At 42.7% G+C, this 12,598-nt stretch overlaps 1 protein-coding gene across 1 annotated transcript; it reads left to right on the plus strand.

Annotated features, from left to right (window-relative positions):
* Nucleotides 1-776: 776 nt before the first annotated feature.
* LOC146609197 (cell division control protein 42 homolog) lies at nucleotides 777-11,633 on the plus strand. The gene is made up of 5 exons (XM_085346474.1): nucleotides 777-881; nucleotides 6,799-6,871; nucleotides 7,405-7,514; nucleotides 7,690-7,866; nucleotides 11,544-11,633. Exons 1-5 carry the CDS (start codon nucleotides 777-779, stop codon nucleotides 11,631-11,633), a joined length of 555 nt encoding a protein of 184 aa, XP_085202600.1.
* The last annotated feature ends 965 nt before the right edge of the window (nucleotides 11,634-12,598 follow it).

Here is a 12,598-nt window from a genome sequence, read left to right on the forward strand (position 1 = left end):
GAGACTGTTGCAGAAACCCAGAGTACCCAGAGAGCAAATAAGTCAGTGGATAAGATAAGTCAAAGCTAATGTCGATCACAGAGGACATAAATGAAAAGGCTGTTATTCTCGGGAGGATATGACAAACTAATCCTCTGCTTGCTGTTGACACTGTTTCCGTGAATCGCTCAACAGCGACATCTGCTCGGTTTAAAAAGTAATTGCAGGAAACCTGGAGACAGACTGAAGTTCGTTCACTTTGACATGTGGACAGCAAACGAGTGATGAGTAATCCTGTTTAGTTAACCAAGTGATGATAGAGTTCTAACTGGACAAAATAGAATAACACGGAGCAGAACAAAAATAATAGGAATGACTAATACGTGCTTGTAAAAGTGGGAGTTCATGTGTATCTGTGTGTGAGGGGAGAAGACAGGCTTTACGGTTTATTATTAATAAGAAAGAAGACGAATGTCGCATTTTGCGGCCAAGGTGACATCCTACAGATATCGCTGGAATTCATTCATGACGAGTGAAACCCGTAAACACACAAACGGCACTGTTAACGCGCTCCTATCGTCCTCCTAGCTTCAGTCACGTGGTTTTTCTTAAAGCCATACACGCACCGGTGCGAGGTGTGTGTTTGACACATGCACCGATGCTTCGGTATTGTTTGATCCATCACTGTCGAGTCGAGGCGAGTCGCGCCGAGCCGAGTAAGTGCTAGTGGAAAAGAGGTGTTATTTCCTCATATTGTCCTTTTTATTTCTTTAATTCTGTGTCTTCCTTCTCCTCAGATGAAAGACATTAAATGTGTGGTGGTGGGTGACTATGAAGCAGGAAAGACCTGCCTGCTCAATTCCTACACAACTGACAAGCTTCCCATTGGAGATTTCCCCACGGTGAGTATCCGAAAACAGCACAGAGTCAAGTGGCTTCCATTCACCAGCTGTGAAACGGCTCAAAAGCCAGCTTGTTATTAACTTAAGAGTGTTCTCTGGAATACTCGGTGTTTGGCTCCATGCTGTCACACAGGAAGTGGTAAATGGTTGTAACTATCTAATCTCTGCAGGTAGAAGAGTGAAAGCAAGGCTCTGTGCAGTCATTGTAATGCTGACAAAGGGCTGGACTGGGGATCATTTCTGTTGATTGACGGATATAATACACTTGACAATAACTTAAAGTTACACTTTCGCTATTAGCGATGGCTCATGGTCAGAGTAGCCATTGGTTTTACCTGAAATCTCTCCCTTCCTAATTGTCCCTCCATCTATTTTCTTAACACATGAATTCATCTTCCTCTGTCTCTTCCTCACTTCTCCACAGCTGGTGCCAGCAGCAGCCTCCTGTGACTGTGAGGTCTGTTTTCTAGTTGTTACTGGTAATAAAGTTCATCAGCACCCTGACAGCTAACATTGTCTCTCAGCTTTTCACCACTTCTTCAACACTGAAACTTAAGCAGCGTGAGCGCACAGGTGGGCGAAGGGACAGTGTAGTGCCAAAAAGTGATCGCCTGCCAAAAACTGATTTCCAATGTTTCCGTGTGTTTTTTATGTGTGATATCTTTACGTATGTTGGTAAATAGAGTTTGGTGAACAGAGTTTACAAAGGGGTTATATATACAATTTAAAAATTACCTGTTTTTTAAGTATCTTTATAACTCTGTGTTATTGTACTTACATTATAACCAATTCAGTCCTTTTTGTCCACTTAAAATATGTTTACAGAACTAATATTTGTTGCACTTTCTGCTGTCGTCTTGGCCAGATTACTCTTACAAAAGACATTTTTAATGTCAACAGGATTTTTTTTAACTGCATAAATAAATGATATATAACAATCACTGCCAAAAACTGATCGTGGCTTCTACCTTGTTACAGGAATGTTGTTTGTGGCTCAAGATGACTTGGTATCATTCATGTGGGATATGTTTGACATATGTTTCACATATTATAGACCAACAAGTTATTTATAGCAGTTTAAATACGAGCAATCTTTTTTTGGCAAATACCAGAAATCAGTTTTTGGCAGACAATCACTTTTTGGCACAACACCGCTCGCATTAGGAGATTTGATTGGGCAATCCAGTGTCAGCAATGAAAATGAACGAATGGGCGAATAGGTCAGTCTGTGTTTAGTTTAACTTCCATCAAGGTTCACTGTGTGGTGGACGGCAATGGGACCAAAAGTGAAGGACACTGAAGATATAAAACTCAAAAACCTGTTTTATTATTTATAAGCGCTTACAAAAATGCATCAAAAAGGCAGGTCAGGGGTGCCGGTTTAGATCACTGGGATGAGCAGGTGACCATGTGCTGAGTGGCAGGAAGTGGCCAGCCTGGGTTGGAGTCTGACCCACAGCTCTTCGGTGCATTTATTTCCTTTCTCTTTGTCGCTATTTACTGAAAGGGCCAAAAAGATTTTTATTTTTTATATTTTAAAGCAAAAAATGCTTCTTAGAAAATGCGTGACAATGGAGGGCAAAACAAAGAACAGAAACAAAATGAGGGGTTAAATACACAAGAGGAGATGAGGGCAGAGTGGAGACGACTCGGGCAAAACTGAACATAACGCACATGAGACGAAAGACTATCAAAATAAAACGAGATGTTATCGAACACGGAAACAGAAGAACGCAAAGACAGAAGGGAAACCAACACGGAGAGAAGACTGACATCATACATGAGGCACAAAACACAGAGAAGAAACTAGGACAGACTGGAAGAGAAAGGAAACTGCTGTCATCTGAAGACCATAGAAAACAAAACTGAAAAGCACTAGGAAATAATATAATACTCACAAGCACGAAGCAGAGCTTGAACACAGATCACATCATGAGCACACAAAAACTCAAGACACTGGGTCAAAGATGCAGGACCATGACGACTTCCTCCCAAATCATGATGTTAGTTTCCCTCAGCTGTGTTCCTACTTGTTTCCTCTCCCCTCGTTATCTTGTAAGTATTTTTTGTCTCCCCCTGTCCTTTGTCACATCCTCATTCATGGTCCTGTGTCTCCCTGCTCTGTGTTTCAGAGTTTTCAGTTTCCCCTTTCCTGCCCTGCTTCTGTGTTGGCCTTTTGTATTCTGTTAAAACAGCAGCATTAAAGCTCTTTTTCCATTAGTACCTATTTGGATCGGCTCGAAGCGGCACAACTCGTTTTCCATTACAGTGGGATACCACCTAATGCGCGTGGGGTTATTAAAGCAGCGCGGCCGACAGTCTCACGATGTGATTAGTATGTGACACGAACGCCACAACAAAGGCGGACGTCGAGGCAACGATCTACCTGCCGCACAGTCTGTGGCTTTTTTTCAGACTCGAGAACCACAATGTTGTTTTTTGGTGACATGAAGTCTTCTGACGTCACATTTTCAGGTCGCCTTGGATCGCTCAAAACCCCATGGAGTAGGTATTTAAAAAGTAGCTGGTACCAGGTACTATGACCTACAGGAAAAACCCTGAAAACACAAGTAGGTACTAATGGAAAAGGGGCTTAAGAATGATTTTGAGTTCTTTCTTCCTGCCACACAGCCGTACCTGGACAAAAACAAACACGGTGTTCACCTTACGGCTCTTCACCTAAATTGTGCTCAGTGTCAAGGTCACATTCGTTTCCTGGGCAATAACCTGTGAATTGTGATGGGCTGTGACTACATCACTGCCACTCTTAATTGCTTATTGTCTCATTGATTGTATAAATATTAACCTTCTTGTTCCTGCCTATATTTTCCTGTTGTTATTAACTATCTAACAACTCGTTGTCAGTGCTGTAGTTGTATCTTAAACCTTTAAGTCATCAGGCCTTAAGTTGAATAACCAGAGTGTCCTCTCTAATCTCCCAGCTGTGCCCTGCATACTTTCTTTAATCTTTGCTTTGTGTTGAGCTGTTTCATGCCAGTGCTGGCTCTTGTGGTGGTGTTTCCTGTCACTCATCTAACAAATAACCACCGCAGTAAGAAAACAGGTCACCTGTAACATTGTTTTTCCAGAGTATTTCTGACTCTTGTTTCACGCCATAACTAAAACATAGCATACAGTTGAGAATGAGTACATATAAATACATTTAAAAACATGCTCTAGGGTATACGTCTGTTTTCCTCCAGTTCTTTTCGATGCGCCTGCAAGATAACCAAAAATGTGGACGACATATTGAAATGCCCTAAAACTAGAAGTGCTACCATTTGGAAGTCAAAGCCAGAATCACAGTGCTGTACTCTGGTTTCTGTGCTTGTTTTGTTAGTGTTAGCAACCATAATAAGTGAAAATCGTCGCTGCAGACAAACCCGTTTGATCTGCTGGCCGTTATCTTGAAAACAAGATGATCACGATCAAAGGATTGGTCACTGGAATTCATTTCACTGCAAAGCTTTTGTTTTGGTAACACAAAACATCTCTTTAGTTGACAGTGGTGCATTTTTACCTCTCACTAAAAAATCTAACTCACTCGATGTTCAGTTCAGTTCCCACCAAAACCACTAAAGAGAGCCTTTCAGCCAAGGATGTCAATCTAAAGGAAGCAGCAGTCACAACATTTAGTCTGTGCGTGACCACGGTGTTGGCATGTGACCAATATATGATTTGACTTTATGTCTATTGCTATCATATTTTTATGCCATCGCCTTCTGATGGGTTGCCCTACGCAGACAGAAGTTTTGAGCACAGGCAGAAGGTTTCCTTTTCTTTTTTGCAAATGGTATAGTTTGGGCTGGAGCCAGTGACCTTGAAACCTCCTTCAGTAGATCTGTGATAGATCTCATCATGCACCGAGTTGTCCTTTAGTCAGCTTTTCACCCACTATGTGTTTTTGCACCACTCTGCATTTAACCTCTTAAGCACCCATGCATAACCGTAAATGTGATCTCCTCCCCTTTGCCCCGTATCTGGGGACATAGGTGCTTAAGAGGGTAATCGATAGTTATTATTAATCTCTGCATCCCACTGAGCCTGGTTCCGCCTGAGGTTTCTACCTATTTAAACAGAGTATTTCCTTCCCAGTGTCTCCAAAGCTCTTGCTCATAGGTCATCAGATTTTGTTTTGTTTTCTTTTTTTTGGGGGGGGGGGGGGGGGGGGGGGGGTTTGGTAGTGGGTTCAGTTTTCTCTGTAGTGTTGCAGGGCCTCTTGCAGTATAAAGTGTAGTGATGATGTGATGAAGCTCTGTGAATGTGTCAAATCTTTCTCCTAGAGCAGGGCTGTCCAACTCCAGTCCTCGAGAGCTACCGTCCTGCAGCTTTTAGATGCATCTTTGTTCTGACACACCTGAATCAGATGAATGGCTTGTTATCAGGCCTTTGCCAAACTTGATGGCATGCTGAAGAGGTAATCCAACCGTTTGTTTCATCTGTGTTGGAGTAGGGATGGATCTAAAAGGTGCAGGACAATAGCTCTCGAGGAGTGGGATTGGGCACCCCGTCACACCATTCAACGGCTTATTTGGAAGTACTACTACTCCGCATTTGTTGTACAGCAGCCCTGCTGTGATAATACATTCATTTATTTATTTATTTAGAAAGAGGGACAATACATATTAATGAATATTTTAACAAATAGCCTTGGGCTAATTTCCATCTGCAGACTCTCTGGCAGGTTGGTGTTAAACACAAGTTAGTAATAACATACAGAGACAATATTTACAGGTCATGTGACAAGGACAAAAACAGTGATCACATTATACTAGAACAAACAATGACAAGAACTTTGTATATTAGACAGGCAGATTTAAATAATTTGAAATTAGTAAAATTTTGAAACTTGTATTTATCTAAAATTTGACAATGGTGATATGAAAAAGGTTCCTTATCTAATATTTTCAATGATCTTTGTAGCACACTTCGATTGGCCCGATAGCAGCAAAGCTTGTATAGGACCAACTTGTAATACAGTATTCAATATGAGCCGGTATCATAGAGCGCAGGAATGTAATCGCTGCTGTCTGTTAATGATGTGCGGATATGTCTAAAGTTCTGTGTATTAACATTTACAGTTTTCACTACATATGGTCTACGTAACAGTTGATATATAAACGTATTGATGTATCAATTGCAGAATACCCATACGAGGTCCTGTATAATATAAATATATACATGCACACTCACCCCTCACTAACCATCCCCTTTGAGACTGATTTAAGACTTAAGACTTGAACAGAAGAGCAGGTATAACGTAACAGCTATAGCTTTGAATTTAGAGGATCTGCTGGGGATCAGTATGAGCCGGAGTGCTGCCAAGCTTGTTATACAGAGGGAGAACCCTGCTGCTCCCTCTCGACAGCTATGTCCTCACACAATATGCTCAGGTGTTATAGTGACTTTGTGCTAAAGACCTGGCAGGTTGCAGACCACTGAGTATCTGATCCAACACTGCTCAAGATCTACTTACAGTTCTGTGAAAACGAAAGGTCAGGGATTCAATCTCTGGCTGCTCTAGTTCATGGGTGTCCTTTGTCAAGATGATGAACCTCCAACTCGTTGACGCATTTATGTGAGTGTGTGGAACGTATGAGCACCTTTAAGGTTTAATAAGAGTGGGAAACTTTTCGTGTATTTATGGCACTTAAACAAAACTTGGTCAGATTTCACCAGTTTATTCTGTCAGCATCCACAAACATGTTTTGTTTCAGCAGTGTAATCTTTGTTTAACACTGGAACTACGTGGCTTTGGTTCAGCTCCACAGACTAACTGAGACGACACTCGTTCAGAGGTTTAACTAGTCCAGAAGTCTACTTCCAGTTTTGTTTGGAGTACATCTGCAATCAAGGTTTTTCACAGGTTTACTGTCTTTTTCTTTGTTTCCTCACTCCTTGCCTTCTGTCCCCCCAGTCGTTTGCTACCTGTGTGAAGACAGTGAAGATCAATGACGAGGAGTACAATCTGCAACTGTGTGACACTTCAGGTAAAAAATACACATAAACTGAAACAAAACAGATACTAATAGCAACAGCTGTAGCATATTTATATTAGTAGCAGTATTTCCTGTAATGTTCGGAGCTGCTGGTGATGGATAGGATCCTATAGCAATTTGAAATCTTACTACACTGTCCTTATGAAGTTCCTTATGAAATCTTTATTTTTGGGTTGCGGCACTTATGAAACACGAACAGTTATCTGGCAACAGCTGTCAATCAAAGCAGCCATGCCACTGACTTTAAGCCTCACCAGTATCTTGATGGGTGATTTAGAAAAACATTACCCACCATACAGTTTCTATGAGGGAATAAATCAGTCCAGAGATGACAAAACTGTGTTTTGTATCAGGTTGAGAATGTAATTATTTCTGCTGTAAAGTTTTAGCCCCAAGTGGATATTAAAGGAACTGCAGTGTTTCTTTTTTCACATTTTTCAGCCTCGGAGATAACTGCTTAAATTTGCCTTGCTTTGGTTGCACTGTTTGTTGCGGATCTTTTTCGTGTGTGTCTGCCTCTGCAGGTCAGGAGAACTACGAAAACATCCGACTTAACACGTACACTGACACTGACGTCTTCCTTGTCTGTTTCTCTGTCGTATCGCCCTCAACCTTTGAGAACGTCACAGACAAGGTTCGTTTAGATGGTTTGTGTGTTTTATTTCTAATTTGATGCTCATGTCCTTCACTTTAATTACTTCCATAACTAGAAATATAATGAGCCAAACTCTAAGGATAAACACACACAGAGCAGAGATCGTTAGGGTTGCAGTGAAACTGCATCAAACCTTTAGCTTGTCTTTTTACAGTGGGTGCCAGAGATTTTACGCTTCTCTCCAAAGACGCCATTCCTGCTGGTTGGGACTCAGGTGGATCTGAGAGATAACGAGAACACCCTGGAACAAGCCCTGACCTTTACGAGTGGCGAGGAACTGGCTCATGAGCTGAAGGCCGTTAAATACATGGAGTGTTCGGCTCGGACTCAGGTACAGAGAGAGAAAAATAAGTCTGCTGGTGGGATTCTCTGTTGAGAAAGAAGCCTTGGTATCTATACGTTTTGGGCAATAAGAATAAAAGAAATATGAACATCATCATTACTCACAGAGTCACAGGAAGTCTTTACACTTAATAAAAAGGCATCAAAAGCCATTTGTCAGAACCTAGTGGAAGTAAAAAATAACTACAAAACATCTCAGGTCGGGGTCCTGGTTACATACTCCTGATATATCTAAAACAATCACCACCACGGGGGGTCGTGGTCTGGTCCCGCCTTCGCCATTGTGGTTAATGTGGAGGTAGGGACGGGCTTACGGGGTCTGGAGAATCCCTAGGGACGTTATCCCTGGAGGACTTAACCCAGGGGTTGTGGTCATAACCTGGTTAGTGCCCCCCCCCCCCCCCCCCCCTTTTTGGCCACTTGTGCCTCAATTTTATTCCACAACTTAGACATCCACATTACTCACACTCTCATAACACATACATATAGGGCCTTGAAGGTGGGCACATTAACAGCGTCTAGTGGACGGTCTGTGTATTCAACCCCACCTCTGGCGCCGGTGCCCACCTCTCAGTTTTAAATCCATGTAGACATGGAGGGTTCTCAGGAGGGGCCGTGCTAACACCTGCTGCTCTCTGGCAGCAGCACCATGCTCTCCCGTGTTTTAAATGCACCTTCGAACAACACGCAGCAACACTACACATGAGCGAGAGGAGGGAGGTGTGGGGTCTTCACACACTCCTGTTCTCTGCTGGCCATTGGGGCGGGGGGGCTGGGAGGAGGTGTTGGCCGTCCAATTGGGATCTAGGATGCGGGGCCTCCCTGCTGCTGCGGAGCCTGGAGCGGTCTGCTTGCCTCCACCCCGGGGGAAAGGGTAACTGGTCTAGGTGCCGTTTCCACCTCTAGGGGCGAGGGTACCTGGACCTGGGGTATAGAGTTTGTTTGGGGAGTGGCCTCTGGGCCTGCGGCTCGGTTCACTCTGGCACAGCTGGCTGCCGGCAGAGCCGGCGGGCACGCCACTGCAGCCCCCTCTGGCTTCTGCTCCGTGGCTACTGGGTGACCCCTCATCTGGGCTCTCCTCAGCTCTTCCCAGGAGGGTGACACGGATGCCCCTCCGGTGGTCCTCCTTGGGCTCTCGCACTCTGGGGCCTCTGGATGTCTGGGGCCTGGATCTCTTCTATGCCTGCTTCATGCCCTGGGGGACGGGGCTATGGCTCGCTACATCCTCTAGCAGACCATTGCATGGAGAAACCTTTTGAATACAAGCGCGCTGATCCACACAGGTGTGCACACGGGTGTTCACTGTTCATAGACATAAACTACACCTTCATTGGCTGCTATTTCCAAGCACATTGTGCGCTGTCGGTCCTGCTTGCTACACAACAACATTCAATATTTAGTATTTACTGCTGTTTACACTTAGCTAGATTAAAGTGATGGTGTTGTGTTTAGTATGTTGCTCTGGTTTTTTTTGGTTTTTTTTTTGTTGCTTGTTTTCTATTCTCTCTCTCAACAGGTGATCCAGGAGATTTTTATTTTTTTTCTCCCCCCCTTTCTCACTGTCCCTCTCCCCTTCTGTTTTTCTTTTCCTTCCTCTTTCTTTCTCCCTTTCCTATCCCTCACTCATGTCTCTCCTGTCTGTAACAACTGAAAATAAAATAAAATAAATAATAACAACAAAGGTCGATCAAAAGGACCAATACGGCAAGGCCGTGATGATCCATTTGGCAAAGTAAATCCATTGGCGATCCTTGTTGGTCTTCAGACAACAATTCTGACGGCTAAAGAACCAAATGGGACAGGCAAAAAAACAAAACAAAACAAAAAAACAATCACCACATGGAGGCTCAACGTGCACCCGTTTTACGACATCTACCAACTTAAAACAGAATAGATCAGCAAAGCATGGTGAATTTACCGATGATACTGTTTAAAATTGCAACATAAACTAAATAATTAAGATAAAAAAAATTACAATTCACAAAAATTAAAGATCATAACAAAATTTTTAAGTATGGCTCAACATATTTGAGTAAAATACTGGCCTCTATGACTCTAATACCCGCAGCACCTCACCCAGAAGGCTTCGGCATCCCCTCTCTGTGGGTGAGCCCAGACCCCACAGGGGAAGCTCATTTCCACTGCTTGTATCTGCAGCCACTGCCCTACAAATCAGTCTGCCAACCTCCTGCTCCACTCTCACCTCACACCTGTTCTTAGGCAGCAGCTCCTCTCCCATTTCTAACTGAGAACAGTGGCCTTAGTTGCGAGCTGCAGTTCATCACGCAGTGAAGCCAAAATAACCAAAGCATCCTCAGCAGGGAAAGAGGAAACCCTCTGTGCCTAAAAATTAATAACAATTATGAACAGAACCTTTCTCAGAGTGACACTAAAAACTAGTTCATGCATGTATTACTTCTAGGCTAGACTACAGTAATTCGTTACTATCAGGATGTCCTGAAAACTCCCTGAGACGGCTTCAGTACTCTTGCTGCAGGGACTAGAAAGAGAGCATATTTCTCCTGTTTTGGCTTCCCTTCAATGGCTTCCTGTTAAATCCAGAATTGAATTCAAAGTCCTGCTCCTCACATACAAGGTCTTAAATAATCAGGCCCCACCTTATCTTAATGACCTTGTAGTACCATATCACCCTATTAGAGCACTTGGCTCTCGCTCTGCAGGCCTACTTGTTGTTCCTAGAGTATTTAAAAGTAGAATGGGAGGCAGAGCTTTCAGTTTTCAGGCCCCTCTTCTGTGGAACCAGCTTCCAGTTTGGATTCAGGAGACAGACACTATCTCTACTTTCAAGATTAGGCTTCAAACTTTCCTTTTATTAAAGCATATAGTTAGTGCTGGAACAGGTGACCTTGAATCCCCCCTTAGTTACACTACAATAGGTCGAGGGTGCTGGGGGATTCCCATGATGCATTTAGTGTTTCTTCTTCACTCACTATGCCTCTCTGGATTGAATCATTAGTTATTATTAATCTCTGGTTCTCTTTCACAGCATGTCTTTTGTCCTGTCTTCCTTCTCTCACCCCAATTGGCCACGGCAGATGGCCCCGCCCCTCCCTGACCCTGGTTCTGCTGAAGGTTTCTTCCTGTTAAAAGGGAGTTTTTCCTTCTGTCATCAAAGTGCTTGCTCATAGGGGCTCATATGACTGTTGGGGTTTTCTTTGTATTTCTCTGTTTTCTTTGTATTATTGTCAGGTCTCTACCTTACAATATAAAACTGCCACGCACCTTTGAATATGTTCAGAGGATAAATACTTGATGCAGTGTGTTCAAGGACCAGGATAAAAACTGCCTTTCTCTTCCTGAATCTGAGGTTTGATCAGTGCCTTTCAAGGAAGGAACAGTCTGTGGCAAACAGGGGAGCCACCTCCCCAGTGTGCCAGCACAGAGGCGCTGTACTCAACGTCCATGCAATGTTTCAGAGGCACGTCAGCAGGACTGCAGAGACCATCATGATTTCTCACATCTTAGATTTTTCCTTGTAGAGTATCAAAATAAACAGTTTATATTCACAATATTTCCTGTTTATCTTGATACTCTGCTAGGAAATAGATCTTTATTTTGATCTGATAACTCCTCCACCTCTCTCTGAAGTAGAAATCTTTTTTTCCTCTTGTTAAATTTGAGTGTCTCTTTCTGTCTCGTTTTCAGGAAGGAGTGAGGGAGGTGTTTGAAGAGGCCATCCTGGCAACTCGAAATCCTACAGATAAAAAATCCACTTACTTCTGTGTTCTGCTATAAACGGAAAAGGAGAAGGAGAAGTAGAAGAGGAAAAGAGGGTTTAGGAGGAAGAAGGGGAGGTGGACCCGGAATCATTAGCCCATATGAGTGTTCAGCCATAATGGCATAGGCTGGAGTCTGTGAATCGACATCATAATTTATTAATTAATTTTAAATTTAAAATGTTTTACATTTTAAAATAGATGTGTGTGTGTGTGTGGGGGGGGGGGGGGGGTTAAGTTAGGAAGAGAATTAAACAGTTTTACAGCAGTAATCTTTTGCCTGCTATGGACCGTTTTCCCTCCTCCATTTGGGATGGAGGCTGCACAGCATCCTGGTGAGGCCGAAGAATTGCTGCTTTTCTGGATACTGTGACAATGTTAAACTGTGCTAAACCTCCACATCTCTGAAATGATTTAATAGGTAATATATTTATTTACTTGTTTATTTCATATATAAATGATTATATTTTTAGTTGGCTGTTTACTATTTTTGATTGTTAGTCAGAGAACTGAGTAACTGCACTGTCGTGTTTTCTTTGTGGTGAATGACAATAAAGAATCCTTGAATCCTTTAAACTGTACATTGTAAAGCTTCTCTTAAATTATCTGAATTCATTTCCTGGTTAGAGCTAAACATTTAAAAGTGCTTAATACATTTGACACATTTAGTACTCGATACATGAGAGAGCACACATCCCTGCTGTGTCTCTGTTAAATCAGGGTTCTGGAACTTTTTCCTCCCTAAATAAGAGTCAGGCAAGGTTATTTTTTTAAAGTTCCTCTCTAATAATGTCTGAATTCATTTACTGATTATAAGTAAACATTTGAAATGTGTTTAATTCAATCTGCAGATCAAATGCTCCCTACATGAGAGTGGACACGTGGTTTACGTCTGCAGAGCAGATGCAGTGTCCACTCACAGAACTCTAGGGGGAGCTGCTCCACAGGTTTTCAGTGGGCCCTGGTGGATCTGGTATGTAAATG

This window comes from Diplotaxodon limnothrissa, linkage group LG22 (assembly GCF_057381915.1).
Source record: "Diplotaxodon limnothrissa isolate DT_005_m linkage group LG22, D_limnothrissa_male_GT1.1, whole genome shotgun sequence".
NCBI classification, from domain to species: Eukaryota; Metazoa; Chordata; class Actinopteri; order Cichliformes; family Cichlidae; genus Diplotaxodon; species Diplotaxodon limnothrissa.